The 27,235-nt window shown below is 33.1% G+C and overlaps 2 protein-coding genes across 2 annotated transcripts; both read left to right on the plus strand.

Moving 5' to 3' along the window:
* The first annotated feature begins 4,211 nt into the window (after positions 1-4,211).
* On the plus strand, positions 4,212-14,145 carry LOC112022710 (respiratory burst oxidase homolog protein A). The gene is made up of 14 exons (XM_024055327.2): positions 4,212-5,257; positions 5,357-5,516; positions 5,806-5,854; positions 6,712-6,825; positions 8,203-8,625; positions 10,402-10,788; positions 10,892-10,987; positions 11,082-11,197; positions 11,615-11,782; positions 11,899-12,058; positions 12,235-12,432; positions 12,523-12,651; positions 12,912-12,990; positions 13,082-14,145. Exons 1-14 carry the CDS (start codon positions 4,549-4,551, stop codon positions 13,189-13,191), a joined length of 2,898 nt encoding a protein of 965 aa, XP_023911095.1. The 5' UTR covers positions 4,212-4,548; the 3' UTR covers positions 13,192-14,145.
* A 9,804-nt stretch (positions 14,146-23,949) lies between these two features.
* On the plus strand, positions 23,950-24,851 carry LOC112022765 (late embryogenesis abundant protein At1g64065). Its single transcript, XM_024055393.2, has one exon. The coding sequence runs from the start codon at positions 24,098-24,100 to the stop codon at positions 24,650-24,652; it is 555 nt and encodes a 184-aa protein (XP_023911161.1). The 5' UTR covers positions 23,950-24,097; the 3' UTR covers positions 24,653-24,851.
* The last annotated feature ends 2,384 nt before the right edge of the window (positions 24,852-27,235 follow it).

Raw genomic sequence — 27,235 nt, forward strand, 5'->3', positions numbered from 1 at the left:
ATAATGAAAATTTGTGGCCGTAGCTCGTAGGCTGTAGTGCACGCGGAACTGACACTCTTCGCCTAACATTTTCTATGGTACGTCACTTTCTTTCTACCCAAACGCACGTCCCATTGTCACCTTATGTTGAAGACTCGAGATTTTCTTATTCTTTTATGTTTTCAAATAGGTAGGTTTCTCATTATGATTTCCAAGTTCTCTTCAGAGTGAAAGTCATCCCTTATTTTTATACATCAGTTTTCTCATATTCAAGCACTTGTGTATACATCTCCCCTCCAACCACCCCCACCCCCCCCCCCCCCCCCCCCACAAAAAAAATCACTTATGTATTCAAATTCTTTTTTATCTATTTGTAAGAGGCAACAAAATTAATTAAGCCAATTACAAAATACCATGTCAAATTTATTGACAAATTTCAAATTTACGTGTCATTAAATTAAAAAAAAAAAAGTGTTGACATGTGTCATCCTAGAAGATATCATATTAAAAAAAAAAAAAAAAAAAACCCTCTCTGGATCAAGCCTCGAAAGCCTTGAAGAAATTCCATCAAAAGCCTTCAAATTCAAAGAATCTCCGGAAAGCATGAAGAACACTCAAAAAACTTGAAGAACAACAAATTCAGACTATAGCTACAGATTGGTTGTGAAAATTATTCAATCTGTCTTCCAACCAAAGTAAAGAAGATTTCTTGATTGAGTTAAGACTTCGAGAATATAGAATAAAATGATTTACTTTTCTAAAAGAATCAAAATAAAGAATTGTCCTCACTCATTCTATAAATACAAATTTATATCTGTGAAACATTTTCCAATTGTTTGATTTTCAATATGAGAATTTTGTGTTTGTGTTTACACTAACTTCCATTAGGATAATTTATAATAAAATTATTTAACAAGATTTCTAGTATTTTATTTACCAAAATCCAAATTTTATCTCTTGAATATAAAGGAGATAAAATATAAAATTAATGTAAATATTGTAGAAAATGGGTTGAAGCAAAAGAGAGAGAGAGGACACAAATTATGTGGTTTGAATTTATGGCTTTATGTTCATAGAGGAATCCCATAATGGATACATATTTATTATATGACCAAGTGTCTTACAAAGAACCCTAAATAGGGTATATGTAATAGAGACTAGGGTTAGCCGTTGTTAGGCTTTATAATATATTGAGCCTCTGGAGCCATTAATTACACATGCTAAGCCATAAACTCATATTCTTTAACATTATCCTTCAAACTAAAGGTAGAGGCTTGGTCATCCTTCTAGTTTGGCAAATAAGCTTGTGAAGATTCCTCAAATATAAATTTAAAGTGACTGGATCGGGCACAATGTGAAATGAATACGTGAGTGAGTTGGTGATTTCTACATATATTTTTGAACCCAAAAATAATGAGAATTAGGAAAATTTAAGTGACATGGGAGCCTGGCATTGGTCCTACACGTCGTGCTTGAATTATAATTTCACCGTTCAACTTACTATATGTACATTAAATTATTAACACAATTTACTGTAAGTGAGATTCTATTACCCAAGTTCTAGAAATTTTAACCCAAGCTCTAAAAATTTTAAAGGGTTATGCTAATGAGTGCCCTTAGGGCACTGGTTAATAATTCAATTAAAGAAAGTTTTTATGGGAAAAAAAAAAAAAACAATTAATGTTTTTACAGTTTTTTTCATTCCTCATAAAAGTGATGTCAAAATTTTCCTAAAATAGATTATTAACCAATACCCTAAGGGTACTCGTTAGCATTTCCCAATTTTAAAATACTATTCCATCTAAAACTCAAGTTTTACAAATTTCAAGATATTTAAATAAATTTTCTTAATTTATTTTTAATATTTTACAGTCTCTTATAATATTTTATTTTTAATAAAAAATTTAACTTATATGATTTGCATGTCATGTAACTTAAAGTAGTTTTTATTTTTTATTTTTTTATTGTCTATTTTTTTTATTTAACTTTAGTTATATTATTAGTATATTTATTTATTTTATATTTGGTTCTTTATTAAGTTGTGCAATCATGAACATAATACCAATAAAATATATATTTGAGATTACACAATTCTCTAAATATTTAAAGCAAGATATTAGAGCTAAAAATCCAAAGTTCAAAATTTTTGATTTAAAAAAAATATAAATTAATTAACTTTATGAAAATTATAAATGAATTAATGTTAAAATTAATGCCATAATAAAATATTCCATATTAGATCTTTGAAAATGTGCAATTATTTAGTGCTCCGTGAGCACAATAAACTGTGCTTTCTCCTCTCATATAATAGTGGAACGATTTCTGCTAGAGGGGAAAGCACAATTTATTGTGCTCTCAGAGTACTTAATAATTTCTTTGAAAATATATAATCTTACTCATTTTAATTTAAAAGTTATAGATGACAATCAATGTTAAAATAAAATTCATAATGGAATATTCGATATTGGAACTTTGTAATATATAATCTCACTCATATTTAATTTAGAAGTTGGAAAATAATAAGTGTTGAAATAAATGTTATCATTGACATTCCATATTGGAACTTTGAAAATGTATAATCTCACTAACATTTAACTTAAAAGGTTAAAACCACCATGTACCCTTGGTGTGGTAGTCACTCGACTCACTCCACAAGTATAAATACTTGTGGGGTGTGGAGAGCAAGAGTCAGGGTTCAAGTCTCTAGAAGGGAGTTTCACACACATACATTTAGATTAGGTTAGAGTAGAAATTCTATCTTATATATAAATAAAAAAAAAAAAAACACTAAAAAGGTTAAAGTAATAGTATTAAAAATTCTATCTTATATATAAATAAAAAAAAAAAAAACACTAAAAAGGTTAAAGTAATAGTATTAGTTTCAATGAACTTTAAAGTTTTTTACCCCCCCGTAATTTAATAGTTATAATTGTGAAGAGTTGAATTCAAAACGTTTTGGATGAAAACAACAAAAGTGCCAATCAAGTAACATGGATCTTGATTCTCAAAAAAAAAAAAGTAACATGGATCTTGACTATTGATTTTATACAATCGTTGAATGAAATATCCATCTCACATAATGGTTACAAAAAAGGGAAAAAAAAAATTGTAAGAGCTTTTGTGTAGTTCTCTTCTTTCTTTCTTTTTTTCATTTATTTATTTATTTTTTTTAATTTTGTTATCTTTGATTCAATACATGGGATGAAAGGAATTGAACTCTATACGTTTTTCGTTGAAAATACTAGGAAGTGCCAACCTTTGAGGTACAAGGCTTTTAAGTTTTAACAAAGGTCTCTTCCTCAAAGTTTTATTTAGTTATACTTTTTTTTTCTTGTTGAATAAAAAGAGAATTTTCGGTGTGAATTTAACCTTATGCAATGTAATATTAAATGTAGTATCATGTGTACCACTAGGCTTTAATAGAACTATTATTGTAGGTACTATACATTTATTGATGCAGTTTAAACCACTAAGTTTCTGTCAAGTATAACGTGAAGTGAAAACTCCTACCACTAAGTCACACTTTGTGGTGGTTATTTATTTTTAATCTTTTTACAATATGGAAAAGAATTTAAATACTCCCTCGGTAATGACCTTCTTTTAAAAGAAGAAAGCTTCCTAGTTGGTGACCATAGTAATAAATTCGAAGATTAAATGAACTCTGTTAAAGGAGTTGACTCGGGCGATCCTACCGCAGACTCGGGATACCCCGAAAGCCAGCAGGGTCCCACAACAACACTCCACCTCAGCCCCCAAAACACAGATGTGATACACATAATATCCCTTTCCTTCACCGATCCCCACCCTCCCTTCCCTTCATTATCGTTATTTACTTTCCCATCTCTCTCTTCCTCTCCCTAGCTAGCTCTTTACATACCATCCACCACTTGTTCTTTAAAACCCACTCCAACCGCGTTTTGCCACACAGCATAAAGCACCAAAACACAAAAATAAAAATAACACAAAAAGACAGTCAAGCAAGAGATAGAGAAAGCTCTTTTCTTTCCTTCTAGTGGTCACCATTTCATAAATCATACTGTGTGTGTGTGTATATATATATATATATAGAGCATATACATATATGTATTTGAGGTCCCCTATCGTATGATATAATATAAACCTTTGTCTTTTTTTCTTGCTATTTCTCGCTCTCTCTCTCTCTCTCTCTCTCTCTCTCTCTCTCTCATTTCTCTGATTTTTTCTTTCTTATTCTTGCTATTTCTCGCTCTCTCTCTCTCTCTCTCTCTCTCTCTCTCTCTCTCATTTCTCTGATTTTTTCTTTCTTTTACGTTACTGCGTAACGCGTTACATGTCTTTTCCCATAGATTCCCAACGCGTTCATCGACTATCCATTCATTCACTGCTTTTAAAAAATTTAACTTTATCTCTCACTTCATTTATTCAATCACTCCAAGCTCTTTCTCTCAAATTCTCTGACTCATTCTCTCTCTAACTCGTACACCAATACATACTCTATTATTATTATTATTATTATTAAAGTATATATATAGGTTTTTTGGTTTTTATTTTTTAGAGTGAGAGAGAAAGAGAGAGTGCATTTTGGAATCAATGAAGCTGACTCCGAAGCACGAGAGGCGTTGGGCCTCGGACACTGTTCCGAACAAAACGGCGGTGAGTAGTGCCGGAACTTCGCCGGGAAGCGGTTACAATTCCGTTGAGGAGTTCGTTGAAGTGACGCTCGATCTTCAAGATGACAACACTATTGTGCTTCGGAGTGTGGAGCCTGCGACGCCGACGACGGTGATCAATATAGAAGCCGGAGTTTCTGGTTCAGGCGGTCGGGATCAAGCTCCGGCGGTTTCAGCGTCGGCGCCGGCGTCGAGGTCTACTTCGATCAGGAGGAGCTCGTCCTCGTCGAGTAAGTTGCGGCAATTCTCGCAGGAGTTGAAGCTGTTTTCGCAAGAGTTGAAGGCGGAGTTGAAAAGGTTCTCTTGGAGCCATGGACACAGCTCGTCGAAAACTCCGCTCGCTGCTTCGGACGTTACGGCAGTGGCGGCTGCTGTGGCGGCGAGCGGATGTCCTGGAGGCGGAGGTGAAAACGGTTTCGCATCGGCTATGGCAGCTCGAGCACTGAGGAGAGAACGAGCTCAACTCGATCGCGCTCGATCTGGCGCTCACAAAGCACTTCGTGGACTCAGATTCATCAGCACCAAGACCAATACCAACGGCGTTGACGGTTGGAACCAAGTCCAAACCAATTTCAACGATCTTGCCAAAGACGGCTTTCTCTACCGCACCGATTTCGCACAATGCATAGGTGTTCAATCAAAAACTCAATAAACTCATTCCGTAACCGTTTTTTGCAACAACCTTTTTTATCTTTACATTTTTCTGTTATTTATTTATTTTTGAAAAGGAATGAGAGATTCGAAGGAGTTTGCTTTGGAGCTATTCGATGCTTTGGGACGAAGAAGAAGATTAAAAGTAGACAAAATTAGCAGAGACGAACTGTACGAGTTTTGGTCGCAAATCACAGATCAAAGCTTCGATTCAAGACTCCAGATCTTCTTCGATATGTACGCATTAATTAAAATGATTAGTTTCAAGGTTTTGCTTTTAATTAATCATTAATTAGTTTTAAACTTTTCGTACTCCATTATTAAAGATCGCACTTTCTCTCCTCAACTCTGGCCATGCCAGAGTTCTTTTTTTTTTTTCGTCTTATCATTCGTTGATAATAAACAAACAACACACAGTACGTGAATTGAGAAGGACAAAACAGTCAATTCACACTTTTCAAAAAAATTTTTAATAATTTTTTTGCTAATTTTTTAAACATGATTCTCGTTTTAATTAACCATTCAGGGTTGACAAGAATGAAGATGGTAGAATCGGTGAAGAAGAAGTAAAAGAGGTATGTATATAAGTTTCTCTTATCTCTCTCTTTCTCTACCTAACCAGTTATTAAACTATAATTTTCCTTTACCAAATTACATAATTAAAGTATATATATATTTTAAAAATGGTTTGCATGAACTCCTTAAATTTTAATTTGATTTGTTTTTCTTGAATGCATGAATCAGTCAACCACGTTCAGATTCAAGAAATTTAAAAAAGAATTAAAAAAAAAAGGCTGGTACGCCGGCCTTTAAGTAATATTAGAAGCAAAAGTGGCTCTTATAGTCTTGCTCAAGCTTTTTTTTTTTTTTTTTTTTTGAGAACTAGTCTTGCTCGAGCTTCTTCTTCTTTGCTTATTAGGTATGATTTGTACAGGTACAGGGTGTCATTTTGGTTATTAAAATCAAAGTTAGGCAAGATTCGGTGACCTTATATCCATGAAATTTTCAAAAACTAACAACTCCCCCTCTCAATAAATTAGAAATTAATTAATTAATTAATAGGTTTTCTTTTCTTATTTCTATTTGGTGGTTCATGACGTTTCGCATCTTCTAAAAGCATCTTATCTATACTTAGATGGCTTTTTCAAGAGTTAGTGAACTATTTTTATTTTTATTTTTTATTTTTTATTTTTATTTTTGTCTACGAGAGTGCTTGAGGAGTTGGGTACAGATGGCGTCTCGAATTCTCTAATTAGTAATTGTTTACAAGTCACTCTCTCAAGTAATTAGAGTCATTTTCATTGTAGTTGGTGGGGGCATTTTTGTCATTTACTTATTTATTTTTGGACAGAAAGTATGTTTTATTTTTTGATAATGTTTTTATTTTCAAATTTCAATTTGTTTTTTATTTATTTATTTTTTTAATGTGTAGATTATCATGCTAAGTGCCTCTGCGAACAAGTTATCAAGATTGAAGGAACAAGCAGAGGAATATGCAGCTCTTATCATGGAAGAGTTGGATCCTGAAAGACTTGGCTACATTGAGGTGGGTAATTACTTTATATTATCTACAATCTATTATACAACTAAATAAAGTGAACCCCGTATTTCTCTTGTTGTAACTGTTAAAGTTTCATCGTCACGTTATTTTTATTTTATTTTATTTTTTTTGAGAAAACATTGTCACGTTAAGTAATTGGATTTATATATCATATCAGGCTAAACTTGACCAAGAATTTTAAGTCTTTAGAAAATATAGAGTCTAGTATTTGAGTTTGACTTTTTTTTTTTTTCCCAGTCAATTGTTAGGCGACAAATCACCAGTATTTTCAATAATTAAATTACCATGTTGTTCAACAATGCACCGAGGAAAAAAAAAAAAAAAAAAATCAAACATGAACAAATAGTACTATATGAAAACGACTGGATTACAATGGCAATGGAATAAATTTATCTTATTCGGGGAACATTTTGAAATAGAAAAAGTTTGTTGCAAATTTTTTTTTCATCTTTGTTTATCATTACATCCCTGGGCAATTAACTTGCCCTTCTATTATCTTTTACAATATAAAAATATGTAGTTAAAATATTAATTAAGATGATTGAGATGGGTGTCTGTTGGCTCGATTGGTCCATTTGATAAAAGCTGAACACATAAGTAGTGTTAATTTGAAGGCACATATAGTCCAAGGTTATTATTTATGAGACAGCGATATATAAAACTTTTTAACTTGTGATCAATCTTTTCAACTAAAAAGGGAGGAAAAAAAACTAGTGATTTATTTATCATCTATCTGTTAATGATAATTACGGTAAATAATTGAATTATTGCCCCCGCCATCACCATTAATTTACATTATCAATCGTCGGTGATTAGTAATCACTTGCTTTTTCATAAAACATGCCAATTAAGCTTTTATACCTGTCACTCTTCTTTTAGACTTTTTCTTCATTTCAAAATCAAGTTTGGTCACTGACTACTAATTACAAAAATAGAAATCTAACTTTGGTGACCATTCCAATTTTAAAACGTCATCTCTTTTTGTTTTTTAGAAGAAAAATTAGAGCATGTGACAAGTTGTTAATTGTAATTCTTAGTTAAGCACAATTATATGAGTAAAGGTGGGTACCATATTAATAAAACAAGGTATTATAGATTTTTAATTATAGCGACCTTTGTAGTTTTGGAACCCCAAAATTTTTAATATGTGGCATAACGTTTCCATGTGGGATTACAGTACTTCCACATAACAATCCCACATCATACACGTTCCCAAGTGTGTCGTTTACTTTGTATACTAGCAACTATTCTCGATCAATGATAGTGTAAATTAAATAGCTGACGTGTCCAAGGTCATTGTGTTCCCTACATGGTTCAACCCTTGATGACTTTTGTTACATTGTGGCTGATGATGACGTGCAGCTATGGCAATTGGAGACACTGTTGTTACAAAAGGACACATACCTAAACTACAGTCAAGCATTGAGCTACACAAGTCAGGCATTGAGCCAGAATTTACAAGGGCTGAGAAAGAAAAGCCCAATAAGACGGTGGAGCACAAAATTCGTATACTATTTGCAAGAGAATTGGAGGAGACTTTGGGTTTTGGCATTGTGGATTTGCATCATGATTGGGCTGTTTACATGGAAATTCATTCAGTACAAAAATAGAAGTGCCTTCCACGTCATGCATTATTGTCTCCCTACGGCTAAAGGTGCAGCCGAGACCCTTAAGTTCAACATGGCTTTAATTCTCTTCCCCGTGTGTAGAAACACAATCACTTGGCTCAGGTCTACCAAGTTGGCTTACTTCATCCCTTTTGACGACAATATCAATTTTCACAAGGTACACATTAAACCCATTAATGCTTCTTGAATTTGTCATTGCTTAATTTATACGTTAATTATTTAGGACCCATATCCGAGACTTTTAATTAAGTCCCATCTCCGAGACTTTGTGTTTCAAGTCAGCATGATGAAAAGTTTTCTATTCATTATTACTAAAAATTTTACTTGTTTTTTTTACTTTTTTACTATTATTTCTACTACATTGATGATCACATCTCTATGGGTGCATTTGCTTATAGACGCAGCAAAAATTGACACCCACACATACGGCTATACGTCTGTACCTTTATTTTACTTTTTATAGGTAAGCAATTTTTTTTTTTAATATACATATGTATAGACAAACATAAAGGAGTAGATTCCCTCAATTTACTGTTGCAAAAATGACAATAAATCAACCATGGTGAAATCAATTTAGATTTAAGTCGTCAAACTCAAAACATTGACTTTATTTACAAACCACTGGAAGCTAATTGTGCTAAGCAAGCAACCAAAACATAGTATTTATTATTATTATTTTTTTTGGGTAGAAAGATGGGAATCATTTATCATAATAAAATACTGATACAAAAGCTTTGTCCTTTTACCACCCTAAGTGGGTGTCTAGAAACAAAAGGTTTCTTAGGGCCTTCTCTGGGAGTGTCAAGTTGAAAAGGTCCCATACATATCTACAATATATAGAAGATGAACATTGACGGTATTTTTCAAGTTTGCTCCTTTGCTCCTTTCTCCTCTTAGCGAGCCTATCCTTTACACCATTATCTTTTATCTTCATAGAATACGTGCTGTGGATGGACGGTTCATCTCATTTCAAGAGAGTCTTGTAATAAAAAATTAGAGAAGCAAAATCGGGTGAAATATGGAACTACTGGTTCTAATTAACTCAATTGTTAATTTTTTTTTATATTATCAAATCCTATCTTAGGGAAAAAAAACCCTTACTGGTATCTGGGAAGTAAGAGATTAACGTGATTGAAGATATATTATTTATTTTTGCAGCTAATTGAATAATTCAAGCGATCTTACCACGCAAGCTAAAATCAAATTACTGTATAGAACCGAAAAAGAAGAGTCGAAATAAGTGCTCTTTGGAAGGTTTGAACCAAATATTGCGGGAGAGATCATCAACCTTGTGTTTTTGTAGTAGTTAGTTCATGTTTTATGCATCTCAGGTCCTAGAAAAAGGTGCCCATCTATATATTATGTGTTTACATAATAGTAATTAAGCACCCCAAGGAAATAAGCATGGCTCTTTCTCTAGCATAGACCCTTATGACTTACTGCCACTGGAACAGGATTATATACAGAAATGTTTCCAATGTTTAAAGCATACCATTTATCATCATACTAAGTAAAAACGGCTTAAAGTTTGAGCAATGTGATATTGTGATATTGCATGCTGTTATTCTTGCCTTGGGTCCTAAAAAAGGTATGAAATTTAAGTTTCTACCATATGTATAGTTACTGATGCACTGATTGTGCCATGTCTGGGTTTAATGAATTGGAAGGATAACACATATAGATCATATTGTAACTTAGATGTCTTTTTCATCTTCAAAGGTTTGGCTAAGCTGTCTTCAAGTAGCATGACTCATCGCAATGTGACCCTTTACTGCAAGAATGACAAAGTTGATCTATAGAGGTCGTGAATTCAATATTGTGAAAGTCTCATCTAATAGTAAAGTGAATACCTTATTAGAATACTTGATGACTTGATGTATGTGCTGCCTCTAAATATGTTTTCATTTTTCTTTTTGTTAACCTCTCTTTGCAGACAATCGCAGGAGCCATTGTAGTTGGTGTCATTCTCCATGCCGGGAACCACCTTGCATGTGATTTCCCTAAGCTTTCTCACTCGAATGAGACAGAATATAATACATATTTAGCTGATGACTTCGGTAAAAATAGACCCAGTTACGCAAAGCTGGCTGAAGGAGTAGACGGTGTGACTGGAATCCTAATGGTAATTCTCATGACAGTTGCGTTTACACTTGCAACACGATGGTTTAGGCGGAGTCTTGTTAAGCTGCCCAAGCCCTTTGATAAGCTCACTGGTTTCAATGCCTTCTGGTATTCACACCACCTATTTGTCATTGTCTATGTCTTGCTCATCCTCCACGGTCAATTCGTATATCTTGTGCACAAGTGGTACCTTAAGACGGTATACTTTTGATATTTCAAGTGATCATATTTATATTTTCAACAATAGTGGCGTTATTTTTCTGCTTAGAAGAGCTAGCTAATGTATTGAGTTCGTGCATCAGACATGGATGTATCTTGCCATTCCGGTTTTAATGTATGCAGGAGAAAGAACCTTAAGGTTCTTTCGGTCAGGCTCCTACACTGTCCATCTTCTAAAAGTGAGTCATAAATTATCAATTGTTTCAAAGTTCTCAAGTTGTTTTTTCTCCTCTTAATTCAAGGCTGTTTTTTTTCTAACCTTGATTTTCTTAGGTTGCCATCTATCCTGGAAATGTTCTTGCGTTGCAAATGTCTAAGCCACCCCAGTTCAATTACAAGAGTGGACAATACATGTTTGTCCAATGCCCTGCAGTTTCTCCGTTTGAGTGGTAAGTCACCTTAGCATTCCCTGAAATCACTATATTTTGGGAAATTTTCGCTTTTTCGGTAATTTACAGCAACTGCACCAAGCAATGGCTTTGTTTAAGCAAAGCTATCCCTAGGTGAAATCCGAGAATTAGGCTATCCAAATATTTATTATAATAATAGTAAATGATTAAATTTACAATTTTCTAACAATTATTTAGACGCTTGCCAATGTTATACTATAGAGTGACAATGTTCTATTCATAATTTCAATGCTTTGCGAGCGAGAATATATGCTGAATGCTGAATAGTTTTTGAAAATAAAAAAGTTCTGATGAGAATGTCTGAATCAAACAATACTCAATCTGGTCACCACCAGCACCATGTAAAAATGTGGCTACCCAGTTGATCATTTTTATGGTACAATTTATGCATCACAGGCATCCATTTTCCATTACCTCTGCTCCTGGAGATGACTACCTTAGCATTCACATCCGGCAGCTAGGTGATTGGACACAAGAGCTTAAAAGGGTATTCTCTGAAGCCTGTGTGCCTTCTGTGTCTGGAAAGAGTGGGCTTCTAAGGGCTGATGAAACAACCAGAAAAAGGTATAATTTTGTGCACCTGTCTAATGTCTTCCCTGGTTTAGCAATTTTTTTTTTTATTTTTTTTATAATTATTTTTCATGTTATGTAACATGTAAAATTCCTTTTGGAGATTACAGTTTGCCTAAGCTCTTAATAGACGGGCCTTACGGTGCCCCTGCACAAGACTACAGGAAGTATGATGTCCTGCTACTTGTTGGGCTTGGAATTGGAGCAACGCCTTTTATCAGCATTTTAAAAGATTTGCTCAACAACATTATCAAAATGGAGGAGGAGGCAGTAAGTAACTTGTTCTGTTTTTGCTATATGACTTCTAGAGACCTTCACTATTTAATCTACAATAGTATCAGTATTTGTTAACCTGTTCTAATTTTCATAGACTTATTACCAGGACTCGGGATAAAACTACGTATTTTATCATGCAAAATAACAAAATTCTGTTTTTTTCTCAACAGGATTCTGTCTCAGATGGCAATAGGGAATCAGATATAAGTATTGGAAGTACAGATTCTTCAATGAATAATAGGGTCTGTCCAAAGCGGAAAAAGCCTCTGAAGACCACTAATGCTTACTTCTACTGGGTAACTAGGGAGCAGGGCTCGTTTGATTGGTTTAAAGGGGTCATGAATGAAGTTGCTGATCTGGATCAAAGGGTAAAAAAGAATGCTCCTTGGCATCATTTCATTTCCTTTGTTGAAAATTTCCCAAGTTTGATAACTTTAACTTGTCAATTTGGAAATTAGGGTGTCATTGAAATGCATAACTACCTGACCAGTGTGTATGAGGAAGGAGATGCCCGATCGGCTCTCATTACCATGGTGCAAGCACTAAACCATGCCAAGAATGGAGTTGATATTGTTTCTGGAACTAGGGTAAGCTCTTTGATGATTATCATTCTCATACTCAATACTTTTCTAGACCTCATTCATGCAATCATATTATTTAACTGTTTCTTGAACTATGACTTTGGACCAGACCGCTCTTCTTTTAGAATTGTTAGTAGCAACCAACGACTTTAACCAAAAATAAATAAATAAAAATACAAGAAGTGGGATGGGGGATTTGACAAATACTCCTTTTCGCTGAAAACCTTAATGTGTTACTAATTGTTTTCCATTCCTTTCATTATCAGGTAAGAACTCATTTTGCCAGGCCTAATTGGAAGAAAGTTTTCTCCAAAATATGTTCCAAGCACTGTTCTGCAAGAATAGGTGAGATAAATCTCCAATAGGCCAAAAGATATTACTAGCAAATTTAGCTTTCTTCTAATGTTATCATTGTGGTTTTGGTAACTTTGATCAGGGGTATTCTACTGTGGGGCACCAGTTTTGGCTAAAGAACTTAGCAAACTCTGCTATGAGTTCAACCACAAAGGTCCAACCAAATTTGAATTCCACAAGGAGCATTTCTAAAACAGTGGGATTGCGTATATACCTAATGTCTACACTCTCTCACTTCACCATCCAGACCTATCTCTAACACTTCCATCTACTTAAAGAATTTTTGTGATAAGCTAGAAAGGAGAAGAAAAAGAAAAAGAAAAAGAAAAAGAAAAAAAGAAGTATTGTACAGTCCTCGTTAGAAAATGGGAAAGAATGAAAATTGAAAAGCATATATTATTTTCTTTTTTTATTCAAGGAACCCATCAAAATAGTATTCTAGATTTCTAGTTCTAGTCAATAATAGGTTTTGATTATAATATGGCACCGGCTCTGCATCTGTACAAGTGGCAGAAATATAGAGGTGAAAGGTGGCAGTGGACCTAAGGTGCATTGTTGGAGAGCAAGAGTGCGTTACAGCTGCAATATTGGAGTGGTTGACCTATTTGGTATTTGATAATGATAATATATAGTATATTCATATGGGTAGGCATGAATGATTGAGAGACGTGTAGGTGGGGGTAGAAGAAGAAGACGGTTCTGGAAAGGAGAAAACTGAGGTAGGTTTTGTGGACTCTTAAGAGGTGATGGGATTTGGAAGTATTGTACTCTTATTGAACCTTAAAAAGTTTTTCCATGAGTCGGGCCCAGAGAATCATTCTAGAATGTGGATATGACGAAGAGCTCCACATGTTTAAATTCTTAGAATAAGGAAAAATTATGTGTAAAATACATTCATATATTTGTCCATTTATTTTTGGAAATATACATACATATATAAATATATACGCTAGATAGAGTTATTGTTGGTTTGTAAACATCATAGCATGGTAAGTCAATGGCTTTATTGTATTGTATCCTGTTGTAAACAGAATGTTTATTGGATACTTTACCATCGTGGGCTCTTCAATGTTTTCCTTGTTTATGTAAGCATAAATTAATAACTTAATGGGCTAGTAATTGTAGTTTTGAAAGCACTTGTTCTCATCTCTTGCCTTGCCCTATAGCCCTTGTGAGCCTCTGCACCTCTACTTTTGTGTAATGAAATGAAGCTGAAATGAACTGCTTCTGCTTTATATGTAAACTTCTTAAAAAGAAAAGAGTAGGAATGCCTCCTGATTTTAATTCTATTGTTTACTAGCTTTTTCTATTGTTTACCAGCTAGACTAAAGCCTTCTCATTCACTTCTCATCGTAGTCCCAGTATGACGTGTCAAAAGGTAAATTTGATTGTCCTTGTATTAGATCATATTAATAACTTTTATTAAAGTAATGGATGAAGCTCGTTGTGAAAGGGAGGAAGACTTCTCTCATAAGACTAAATAATTTCTTTTGTTAGACATTTACAGTTCTTAACAAACACGCAACAAACCATAAATTCTTGTCTATCATATTAATAATCTTTGAACCATTAGAAAAGTTATCAAAAAATATGAGGAATTAACTCAAGTTTCACCTACCAAAAGGGACCATTGTTACTCCTCATAAGAGCAAGTACATGTGTCATATACAACAAATGCCAGCATAATTTTTCTATGTGCTTAGCATTAGCAACATGGGCATGGCTCTCTCTCTCTCTCTCTCTCTAAATTTATCCCTCTGTATGAGACATTCTTGTAATTTACAGTTTTGTGTTTGTTGAGAATCAATGTTAATTACAGTTGATAGTTGAATTTGTTTTTTGCTAAATAGTTGAATTTGAATTTACTCCTTCATTTGTAGGCTCCTTTTATGTGTGCAGCTTCTAAGACATATTGTTAGCTTTCATTATTATATAAGCTAACGCAAGTAGTGGGCTTGACTCTCCATCTTGAACCTGGATCGAAAAGCTAAGCTCATCAAAATACCTCAGTCGGCAAGGTGATAAAAGCGACCTCAATGAAAATAATACTCTGTTGGACACTAAACAATGTGAAAATGATATCATTTTTTTTTATAGTTATCGTGTCGATAAGGGTGCTTTGAAGTTTCTTGGTTAGATGTGTAATGCAACTTGACCTTTTAGATGAGAATGTCTCTTTTGTCCATTTCTATGTGGCTTTTGTTTTGTTCAATTTTTATGGCCCCAGACTACGTGTAAATGGACTTTCCGAAAGAGGATTTCTATTCGGCCCAATAGGGTGAGCAGCAGAAAATGGTAACAGTCTTGGGTCAAATACGAAGTAAAAGTAAGATATTGTCAAGGCCCAAACTGAAGATTGTGCTAAAAAATGAATATAGACCCAAACAGTGAAATCTATAACCCAAAAAGCATAATCGATTGTTTGTATGAATTGCTTAGAGAAGTCTCAAATTATTTCTATCTTATTCTACAGGCTACAAATATCAAAAATGTTTATCTCAAAAAAAAAAAAAAAAAAATGTTTACTTGGACCTCAACTTGCACTAAACTTTACTTTTGACTTTTGGTAAACATATTATAATCATTTTTTTTTTATTAATTTTTTTATACTTTTGGGAAAACACTATCACATTCATTTTATTATGTACTTTAAAAATCTTAGGACTTTTTTTTTTTTTTTTTTTTTTTTGAAGGAGACCCAAAAATATCTAAGGAAAGGGTGTTACCTCCGCATTAAATGCACTGCAGCTACTTTTTTAGCCACATTTATGTGGAAAAGACTCCTGAACAGTGTTTCCTTGGTCATCGCAACTCAAAAAGGGGCCAAAGGAGATGTCTAGTGGGACAAGTACTCAAGTAGCAACCCAAATTATCGACAAGTGTAGAGTAAAGATTGTCCAAGAGGGACTATATAAGAAGGGAGACCCTCCATGAGGGAGGGGAGATAAAAGGAAGATTGTAATAACGAGAGTTGCACCTATAATCAGTTCTATTGGTCGATAAGAATGTTTGCCTCCTTGGACAACAGATACATCTGGCCTTACGTGTTTTGCTCTTGCATGATGATCTTTCAAACTTGTCCTAGCCATTGTTAGATTCACTAAGGTCCAGTTCTTCGAACCCACTCTCTACAAATTTATTGTATTAGGCTCATTAACCCACAACCCCATGCACATTAGGTTTGGGTTGTAAACTGAGTCCCTACATTATTCATTAAATACATGTATACAATTTTATAGTTGTTATTTTTCAATTTAAAGGACTTGGATGAGAAGAAACTCTCATGTCCAGTTCTGTAGTAGAGATGGAATTGAAAAGAACCATCAACCATAACCCTAAAAGAACTAGAATTTGTAAACAACATAAAGGAAGAATGAAAGGAATATCTTATTGAGGTAATTGTATTTGCTTTGGTAGATATGCTCTTTAGGCACTTAAACCCGTGTGGATCATGTCTAGGAGTGTTATGACGAATTTGATTGGGAAGTANGTTGAAATAAATAGATGTAGCCCCATTCCCAATGGATTGAACTCCAAATAACATATCCAAATTATAAAAAATCCCACCGAAATTTACACCTTTCATGAGAGGCGCAAAAACGAAAGTCTATGAGATTGCTTTTGTAACTGGATTACCAGCTCTAAAACAAAATAAATACTCGTTATAACGAAATCAAATTCTATTATCTATTATCCATTATCTATTATCTATAACACTATCTCTAACTAACCTATAAAATAATTATCTATAACTATAAATAAATAGAAATAGAATACGTGTTTAGTTTTTTTTTATTATTATATAAACTATCAAAAAAGATATACAAATTTCTAATAGATTAGATATTAGATAAAATCTCAAAGACTCCAACAATTCAATATATTATTTGTGGGACAAGACCCAAAAACCGTATATTGGGCCTTGGGCTTTATTCGAGAACATTGGGATATCCAAGGAGAAATAAATAGTAGAGAGTCATTCCAACTCAGTGCCTCATAAGTGAGAAATGAGTAGAAGACAGTTCGAGGAACAATATCTCCTCGGTCAAGACAAACACTACTCATTTACATATTCCAGCCACAAAAATGACCTCAATAGAGGCATTGATGTTAGAGGCATGTTACATAAACTCACGAGAAGGAAGGAGACCCAAAAATATCTAAGGAAAGGGTGTTACCTCCGCATTAAATGCACTGCAGCTACTTTTTTAGCCACATTTATGTGGAAAAGACTCCTGAACAGTGTTTCCTTGGTCATCGCAACTCAAAAAGGGGCCAAAGGAGATGTCTAGTGGGACAAGTACTCAAGTAGCAACCCAAATTATCGACAAGTGTAGAGTAAAGATTGTCCAAGAGGGACTATATAAGAAGGGAGACCCTCCATGAGGGAGGGGAGATAAAAGGAAGATTGTAATAACGAGAGTTGCACTGTTATGACGAATTTGATTGGGAAGTACAATGACAGAGAATGTTGTTATGTTTGAGCTTAGCTTATTTAAGACTTGAGTTTAAACTTAAGCTTGAATTAGGCTAAAAGCCAATATATATAAGTTTTTTTTCCAAGTTAATTCCAAATTGTTCATGAATAGCTTGCTTCATAAATTGTTCAACATTAAAACAAATATGGAAATTATAACATTAGGCTTTTTTATTTTTTTTTTATATTGAAATTATAACACAAAGATTAGACCATTCACATGTGCAAATTTTCTTATATATTTTAGCATAATAATCTTTTTTTTTATTTTATTTTACTTAACCACTTTTCAAAACACCAACATTAGATTAGCTATTCTATATCATTAAAAGATCAATTTTAAATTATTATTATTAATTTTTAATTTTTCACACACTACATATACCATCCACTCTTTTCCTTCATTTTTGGGGAACATAAATAAAGAATAAAAAATTGAAACAAACAAACAACCATGTTTGTGTATATTTGCACAAATACTTTAACAGAAATGCATTTTGCAAAATTGATGCATAAGTTGATGTAATAGATATTTTTAAAGATTGATTGAACAAAATTTGGCCCTTACACTATTTTATAACATCTTAATAAAATTACTGTTGTTATACTTAAATCCAAACACCCATGTTTAAACATTTAAGAAAAGAAAAATACATACTAATGTTATATATGATATGACAGCTTATGAGGACAGTTTAACAAAGTTTTTCTTCAAACTAATCTGGAGAAAAATTCTTTAAAGTTTAAACTTCTTATATATTTATTTTTTGAGTATGAATTTTGAAAATCTAACAATTGAGTTTCATGTTTCTTATGTTCTTAATATATATATAATTTCATTCAAATTGGATGTTATTTACTATTTAATCAATAAAATTTTTTTTTATACATATTTTTAAATCACAAAAACTTGAAATTTTAACATTTGTTTAATGATATAGAAATTGATAATTGATCTTTATGAAATTTTGCAAGTATGAAGGATATAATAAAAACATGGAATTTAATGGTTATATTTTCAAAATTCACCCTTAATATAAAGGTACATAAAAAGTTTGAAGAATTTTTTTACAAAGTTTGAATAGAAAATTTGTTTGGTTTAGTTTATTTCCTTTGTAAGAAAAAGTCTAAAATTATAAAATTTTTCACAACTTTTTTTCTACAAGGATAACTTAATAGAATGTGATTGGTGAAAGAAAAAAACTAATGAGTTTATATATAACTACAACTTTTGTCCTTTTGTCGACGCGGTTAAATACTAACGTTAAAAATTCAAAATGGGGGACCACGTCCGTACCCCACAGACACACATTGACATGTATGTCCGACGAATATTAGTTAGTTATAGTTCTCGTCTAGAAGAGGCGGGTGATGTCATGTGCTATCTAGACTTCCACTTCCACAATGCCGTTCTATATATGCTATCTATTCTAATCGATATTTTCAAACTTGGTAGACCGTTGCGTTGGACATAAATTAGAACACAAGATAAGATCTTATTCGCACGCTACGCGTGAACTGCGATATTTTCTATCGGTTGGTGTGTGAACTGAATCATCACATATTTGAATTAGTCCTCATCTAGAAGACTATTTTATAATCTATTATATGTATCTTGTATACGTGCAGCTCCACTAGCTAGCAAATAATTGAATTAACTGTTCTTTTACTAACATATATTTGCATATTTGTTAACGTGCAATTGAATACAATCACTCCCTGTTATGGATCTATGGTGTGTTAAAGCGTGTGGTCTTAAACTTTTTGAAAAATTAATCCTTAATTCTTGACATTATTGTTTGACTAAGGGCAAAATAAAAGTAGCACAGAATGGAAGGGGAAAGGAAAGAAGAGGAAAGGGTATCTACACGTAAGTAGTTTATGAATAGGGAGTAATTAAAATGATTTTTTTGTTTAGTGTATACAATCAAAGAGATATTTAGAATATAATCTTTCTATTTTGTTGTGAAACTTAGTTTTGATAATATTTACTAAGAAATAAATATCATCAATTTAAGAAGTGTTATGTGTCTCTTGAGGATTCAAAGTTGAGCAAATAATAAGCAATTCCACTACATGCGCATTAAACCAATTATTTAATTCTCATAACTGAGAATATATTGAATTGTTGAAAATATCTAATGGATAACAATGCTCAATTATAAATTATTTTATTTATAATTTGATAGTTACAATGGAGGTGTGGGAATTTGAATCTCAAATATCTTCGTTGAATTATAAAGTAATCAATTATCAGTAGAATTTTGAAGACATTCTAATGAGGTGGAATGTTAGTCATAGTAGTAATAAAATGAAACAGTTGAGAAGAAAATAACAATAATTTACTCAATTCTTCTACTTTTAAGATTACATTAAATTATCCGATGATGGTTTAATTATAAGGATATAATAATAATTTTATATAGAAAGAATCATATTCTTTTGTTTCCTCACTTATTATATTATTTTTTGTTGTGGTGGGCAAAAAGTGAGTAAGGTTTATGGTAGGTACAAACTTGTTGCTTTTGCTCACACAATTAATTTTTGAGAGATGAGATGCTCAATCAACCTTAAATGCCCTTAACAAGATCAAAATACTTAAGTTGGTGTGCTAGAATTAAAACCACATGTAGATAGAAAGTCTTTTATAAGGAATAGCCTTGAAATGCATATATAGGGGTCCTCGAGTTTAGTTCGAGATAGAGGTTACAAGTAGTTTTAAGTCTCCCGCCCCTCCTTTTGATCTAGGAGCTTCCTAGCTTTATATATTCAGCCAAGATGTAGTTGAGCCCTACATTTGAAAGGTCAGGATCAGATTTCATTGATACTTGTTCCATCAAGGCCTTACTAGAAAGTTTCTATACTGAGGTATGAGCTGGGTGGACACTGTTCAAATATCATTTCCTCATTAATGCGGCTAGCTAAGTGGTTGCAGTGCATTAAATGCGGAGGTGATGGTTGTTTTATCCATCCTCTTTCCTTTCTTCCCCGCTTAGTGACAAATTTTTCTCTTCGCCCTCAGTTTGTGCCCATCAACTTTTAGCCTTGGTTCTCAACTTTCTGAGGTCAAGTTGGCATCCTCAGAGTCCTTGTCCAACGTAGTCTTTTTTGCACTTGCATAAGGTTACTTGTATTTTTTTGAGGACATTCCGCTGGTGCTCACCTAGGTTTGTCTCCTCGGCTTTGTCCCTAATCCCTCTATTTGTATTCTCGGATCCTCGTCCCCTCACAATTGTGTATGTGAAAATATATCTATACTCTAGTCTTTAATGTTGTGATAAATTACCAAGCCAAAAGTTTAAATTGTTAGTAAAAAAATGTATTTTAGGCCTCTAATACGACTTATTACTAATTTTAATCAATTAATGATTCAAGATTAGGTTCAGGCAGCTAATTAACTTAAGCACAATATTAATCTTGGATAATCAAGCACAAGAAACACATCACATGAACAACTCAAACATAAAGAGACAATAATTTGCTCACGGAGTGGAAACCGAATAGATAAAAGCACTTCAAGGCAAAGCTCAACCCAACAAGTTTATTGCCGAAGGTTGTTGCAGTACATATGTTACTCATGCGACTTTTTGTACATGGGGTCAAACTAAGTATTTGAGTTCCCCGTTATTGCTAGCAGATAAGACTTTCCTTGTTCCCTTCAATGTTACTTGATATTGCAAGTCGATCTGCAAACTATAAAACCAATTTTCGATCACTCTTTAAGGCTTTTTAAATATTTCTCTATGGTCTAAATGAAACTCCAACACGTAAGTGGTGATCTTTGTGTTTGGTAGTAAACAACCTCTCAAGTATGGTCAATTGGAGAGGTAGAAAGAACTAGAAATAAGGGATTATCAAGGTTTTGCATTGCCGTCCTCATTCTTCTTAAATTTTAAATTTATATATATATATATATATATATATATATAATGGTGTAGGCTTTTGATATGATTGGCCACAAAATCTATATAATCTATAATATATATATATATATATATATATATATATAATGGTGTAGGCTTTTGATATGATTGGCCACAAAATCTATATAATCTATATAATAATAGTAATAGGTGAAGCTGAGAGAAACTCAAATTAGAATTCTAAATTAGAGTTCCAATTTTGCGCCATGTATCCTAAATTATTTATTCTTAAATATTTTTATTTCTTAATTTTAGAATTAAATGGAGGATCACATCATAAATATTCATCCAAGTGAGTTATTAAGTACAAACATCAATGAGTCCAGAATAAATGAATTGTAAAATAAAAAAATGTGCTTCACAATAATTATATAAAAAAAAATGGACAATTTACATTTTATACCTAATGATGTCCTTATAATTTTTTTTTAAAGAGTCAACAAAATATAAAATGACTATCAATAGTATTTAAATTATATATATAGGAATTATATTATGTATTTTATTGTATATCTTTAAGTGTATCCATGCATTTGCATAAGGTTACAAGTTAGTTTGTCATGAATTGGTCGATACTTTCTTTAAAGCTTTGCTTAACTGAATGTCTCACGAAGGATTGGTGAATTTTTTTTTTTCCAACTTATCATATTTCTCGATTGATCATGAACTTGCTCGACTAAATTCTACAAACTTACACCATACAAATACAATTGAATCATGAACTTGCTCGACTAAATTCTACAAACTTACACCATACAAATACAATTGAAATTTGTTCAATGATTACAAGCAAATGTCAAGAAATTAGCCAACACTAAAAAATGGTTGTACACATTGATGGACCAGGAAAATCCCATCGTCCACATAACCTTTGGACGATGATAACACCATAAAAGAGCATTTAATGAACGAGTCATTACACTTAGACGGATTTTAAGACATGAACGTTGGGGAGATCTTCATATCATGCAATTAAGTCACCAAGAATGTAATGAGAAGGCATTCAAACCACCATTGAAAGCCTCCAACGGCTAGAAAGCTAAAGTCCTATATAAACTACATGGGACCTCAAGCAAAGGTACACACATATAGACTCATACTCTTGTATCTCATCAATTCCTTATCATTCTCTCAGTATTTAACTTTTCCATCGGAGGCTCGTTGGTTGGCACCACGCCGGTCACCTTTCCAAAGGAAACTCGACTTGTTTATCTTGCTGCAGGAATCCAGTGCCATTTGGCCATTGTCTATCTAGACGAACATATCAACTGACGAACTTGGCTTCATCACACATCTCATGCTAAATTGGACCTTTGCATAATTTAACTAATTAACCAGTTTATATAATTGATTAAAATTAACCAAGGTCTAAATTTTCCCTTTGCTAACTAAATGCATAGAAAAGTAAATTTAACACAGCAATATGGTTACGATGGGAAAATTCTAACAGGGAAAACCTAATGGGTGCTTTGTAGCTTACCATCGACTAAAGAAATATAATCGTAGAGCAGAAGTTGTTACAATACAAGAATATACCAAATCCTAGTATTACTACCTACAGTAGAAACTTACTCATGTGTGAATTAACTTTTTATATGAAAAGTACAACAAAGACAAGGCTTGAACTTAAGATCACCTGCTCTGATTCCATGATAAATTATTAATTGTCCCAAAAGTTTAAACTATTACGAAATTATGAATTAAATCACTTAACCAATATTCTAATATATTGGACTAAAGTATCCCCAACTAGTGGTTGAGCTATGTTGTAGTCCCAAAATTTTGCTTTTATTTTTAATATCATATATATATATATTAAATGATTTTGAAGTTTGGGCATATAAAGATGTGAATTGACATATAAAAATTAAGATTATATATATATATATATATATTATAGTATACGTATTTAAATTTAATTGAATTTGATTTATGAATATTATAGTTCTCCCTCCTCCAAACGAAAATTCCTAGTTCTATCACGATTTCCAACTATCCAAATCTAACTATTGACTTATCAAAATGCGACGCGTGTCCCTACAAAGAAAAAAAAGAAAAATGAAACTCTAATGAGTTTGTAAAAATATTTCATAAACTAATGGCTTTAGGACATCTATTAACATTTTTATTTTTAATTTTTTTCTAGCGAGTGTCTATATGAAGATATAATACTTATGTGCAGTAATACCTAGCATGTCTCACCTTTATCAACTTTTTGGCTAATATTTGAAAGTTTTTCATTATGAATTTATGATTGTGTCCCTAATAACCCATCCCCCAAAAGGGCCAAAACCCAAAGAAAAGGTTGTTTGACCTAGTTAGTTGGAGTCGGCAATAATACTTGGTCTTCGGCTTGACGCCCACCGTCGTGTACATACTTAGCAGAAGCTTCTGTTACCAAAATTTAAAATATATACTAACGGTCAAAGTGTCCACAACACGTTTTGAAAAATTGATTAAATGCAAATAAAATTCCACATACATCTTTTCCCCTAGGTTGCATTCATTATTTAACTATTTCCTTCATTATTGAGTCATTCAACGCAAGCAACTATAAATATGCCCCCATCCTTACCTCTAGGACTCACAAGTCACAACTCATTCACCAGCTTAAAGCCTTTTGCAATCTCTTGGTTCTAATTAAACAAGAACAAAGAAAAACAAAAGCTATCAATTAAACATCAGTCAATCATTCAAAATGAAGGGAGAGGGAAAGAGAAACTCAAAATGCTTAGCATATGTTGCTGCTTTCATTGTGTTTCAGACCATAATCATCTTGGTCTTTGCACTAACTGTGATGAAAATTAAAAGTCCTAAAGTCAGGTTTAGCACTGTGGCTGTCGAGAATTTCACTCCTAGCACTACCAATTCATCTTCTTTTGACATGAGATTGGTAGCCCAAGTGGCCATTAAGAACACAAATTTTGGCCACTTCAAGTATGACAGCAGCAATGTCACTATCTTATATGGAGGCATGCCTGTTGGAGAGGCTGTCATTGCTGAAGGTCGAACCAAGGCAAGAAAGACACAGAGATTCGATGTGACCGTGGACATAACCTCCGAAAAGTTATCAGGCAATACAAACCTTACAAATGATATTGGTTCTGGATATTTGATGCTGAGCAGCCAGGCTAAGTTGAGTGGAAAGGTTCAATTGATGAAGGTGATCAAGAAGAAGAAGTCTGGTGAAATGAGCTGCACCATGACAGTCAATTTGGCGCAACGTGTTATCCAGGATTTGAAGTGCAACTGAGATATGAAAAACTCGGGGAGTTTTCCTTGGATTTGGATTATTTAATTTGTTGTGTGTATTTCTTACATAGTTGTCTGAATTATTTCTTTTGTAGGGTACCCATGTAGTTGATTTCATTGTCATTTGTGTATTTTCTTTTTGAGCCTTTGCTTTTGGATTTGGAATAGAGATAGATTTATTTATATATTCATTTGCTTTACCTCCACTTTACCATTAGTTTTTGGGGTCTAATATTTGGGTACAAATTAAGCATGGTGAGCAAACATTTAGGGGAGGCGGGTTTTTAATATTTGTTGAAAGCAGTTAAATTACAAAATTTTTAACTTGGAGTTTAATTAAGTTGGTTGAAACATATATTCACAGTACTAGCCGTAGCAAAGTTGTCATCGATCTCAATTTCATCATTGACAATTTTCCAACCTTCCATTAATCACAACAATCTTGGCAGGTTGGGCACAAAACCAACTAGCTATTTAAAAAAAAAAAAAAAGGGGGGGGGGGGGGGGGGGGGTTGGGAAGCAAACAAACAGATGCATCATTTTGACAAGAAAAAAGAATACAGAACATAAATAAAACTCAATACACTTTACAAACTTACACTATGATCAAGAAATGCATAGATCTCCCTGATAAGTGTAGCATGTGATGGTTCGTCCTCAAAAGGAGTATCAGAGACCCCACAGTCAGCAAGTGGTAAAATACGGCTAACATCTTTACTCCAAAGACTCAATATCCGATTCCTGCATGCCACCAAGCAATTAAAAGGAAGTGAACTCGTCATTAGAAACATCAGTTCTGGGTAAAAGATAATATTAATGTATAACTCTAAAAATAATATCTAGCCTACTCCTAGTTCAAATAAAAAGAATATGCAGGACCCAATTATTACTCATTATAATTGAAAATTTTCAGAAGCTGATACGAGATGCACAGATAGGCTGGAAGGTATGTTTGTAGAATTTTCATAGAAAAGGCACAGAAGAGTAGAAGCCACAATATCAGAACCTCCACTTAGAGAAGAAAGCAAATCTAAAACAACTTCAAATAATGCAGAGTATTCTTCAGTTAGATACAACATTCAGGTATTACTGCATTAAACTTAATTTCAAAATACAAAGTCAAACAAGGGCACTAATAATAAATTACATATTTACCTACAGCAGCGCAATAAGTGACAGTCTGCCCATTTTTGGTACAGCCTCTTTTTCAGTTTTTTTCAGAATAGGGTTGTTTGAAAAGGCTGTAACTAGAAAAGACTGAACATTTAAAATGCTGTACTTTGAAAAGGTGCTGTTTGAAAATGCTTTACCAAAGGGGCATAGAAAGATTCCAACATTGTAGATGATTTACTTGGCAAAACAAAGTAGGGGTAAGACCAATTATATAAAATTGGAAGACGCCTAGAGAGCCAACATCTACAAGGCATTACTAACACTAGCAGGGGCTACTTGCAATAAAATCACATTATCACAGAAACTAGATTCCCAGTAGCTGTGGCCACCTCTATCGTGGAATAGCAGCACCCCAAACTATAGAAAAGGTTTCAACAGGGAGTTGCTGACTTGCTGTCAAAACTTCAAATAAAAGACATATAATTATATAAATAATACATAAATTAATTAGTTGTCTTTTTTAAATAATACATACCCTTTTGCCCCAGCATCAAGCCACTGAACATGATCCTAAATACAAGACCAGCAAAGCCAGCATGTAATAAAAAAATTGTCATTATGACTATTAACTTTCCATCTACAAGATTCAGTGCCCATAGTCTTTCTATAAGTTTCACCTATACTATAATGCAAGGAGAAGCAAAGCCAGTTGAAACTTGAAAGCATGTAGTTTCTCTTAATCCTAGTCTAAAAACTAGCCTAACTAAAGATTACATCTACATGGGTTCAACTTCTAAAAGAGCTTTATCCAATAAAATGTGGAAACAGTTACCTACCTCTTTTTTAGTTAAGTCTGTCACCAACCTTTTCGTTTTTTAAGTGACAGTGTTACATAGTGTTGGTAAAAGCATCAAGCGCACAGACATTATATACTAATCTCTAATATAAATATTCAAAAAAATATCAATTAAAAAAAGGCTGATAAACTCAAATATATTTTGTCTAATAGCTAAAGTGGACAATAAATTTACATGAGCTATATCTCTTAGAATTTTAATATAGTAAATTTGAAAACAATTATCAATGGACAATTCAATAAAAATCTAGAAAGTTAAACATGAAATTTTATCTTGTGCTTTATAACAATACACAACTATGGATCTATGGTCTATGGTTTTGGGTCTATTTGGAGTAACTTGGGTTATGCCGCACACTGTTTTGGGGCTGTTAGGGTGTTGGCAAGGCAACTTTGGTCATCATTGAAATGGTTACATTTGGTCCATCATTCCTCATAGCTTAATGTGGTGTCTTTGGAGGGAGAGAAATAATAGATGTTTTGAAGATATTGAGAGATCTATTCCGGACCTCAAGCTACTCTTTTTTAGAACTTTAAGGGATCGGTTGTTTGCTTTGCAACAACAACCATTCCCTTCTTTTATTGATTTCCTAGACTCTTGCAATTTTTGTATTT

The sequence above is a fragment of the Quercus suber genome, unplaced genomic scaffold (genome assembly GCF_002906115.3).
Source record: "Quercus suber isolate HL8 unplaced genomic scaffold, Cork oak 2.0 scaffold_865, whole genome shotgun sequence".
NCBI classification, from domain to species: domain Eukaryota; kingdom Viridiplantae; phylum Streptophyta; class Magnoliopsida; order Fagales; family Fagaceae; genus Quercus; species Quercus suber.

Coding starts and splice junctions, on each gene's coding strand:
- LOC112022710 (XM_024055327.2), top strand. CDS start 4,549: ATGAAGCTGACTCCGAAGCACGAGAGGCGTTGGGCCTCGGACACTGTT. Junction 10,988..11,081: donor ACACTGTCCATCTTCTAAAA/GTGAGTCATAAA, acceptor TGATTTTCTTAG/GTTGCCATCTATCCTGGAAA. Junction 11,198..11,614: donor GCAGTTTCTCCGTTTGAGTG/GTAAGTCACCTT, acceptor TATGCATCACAG/GCATCCATTTTCCATTACCT.
- LOC112022765 (XM_024055393.2), top strand. CDS start 24,098: ATGAAGGGAGAGGGAAAGAGAAACTCAAAATGCTTAGCATATGTTGCT.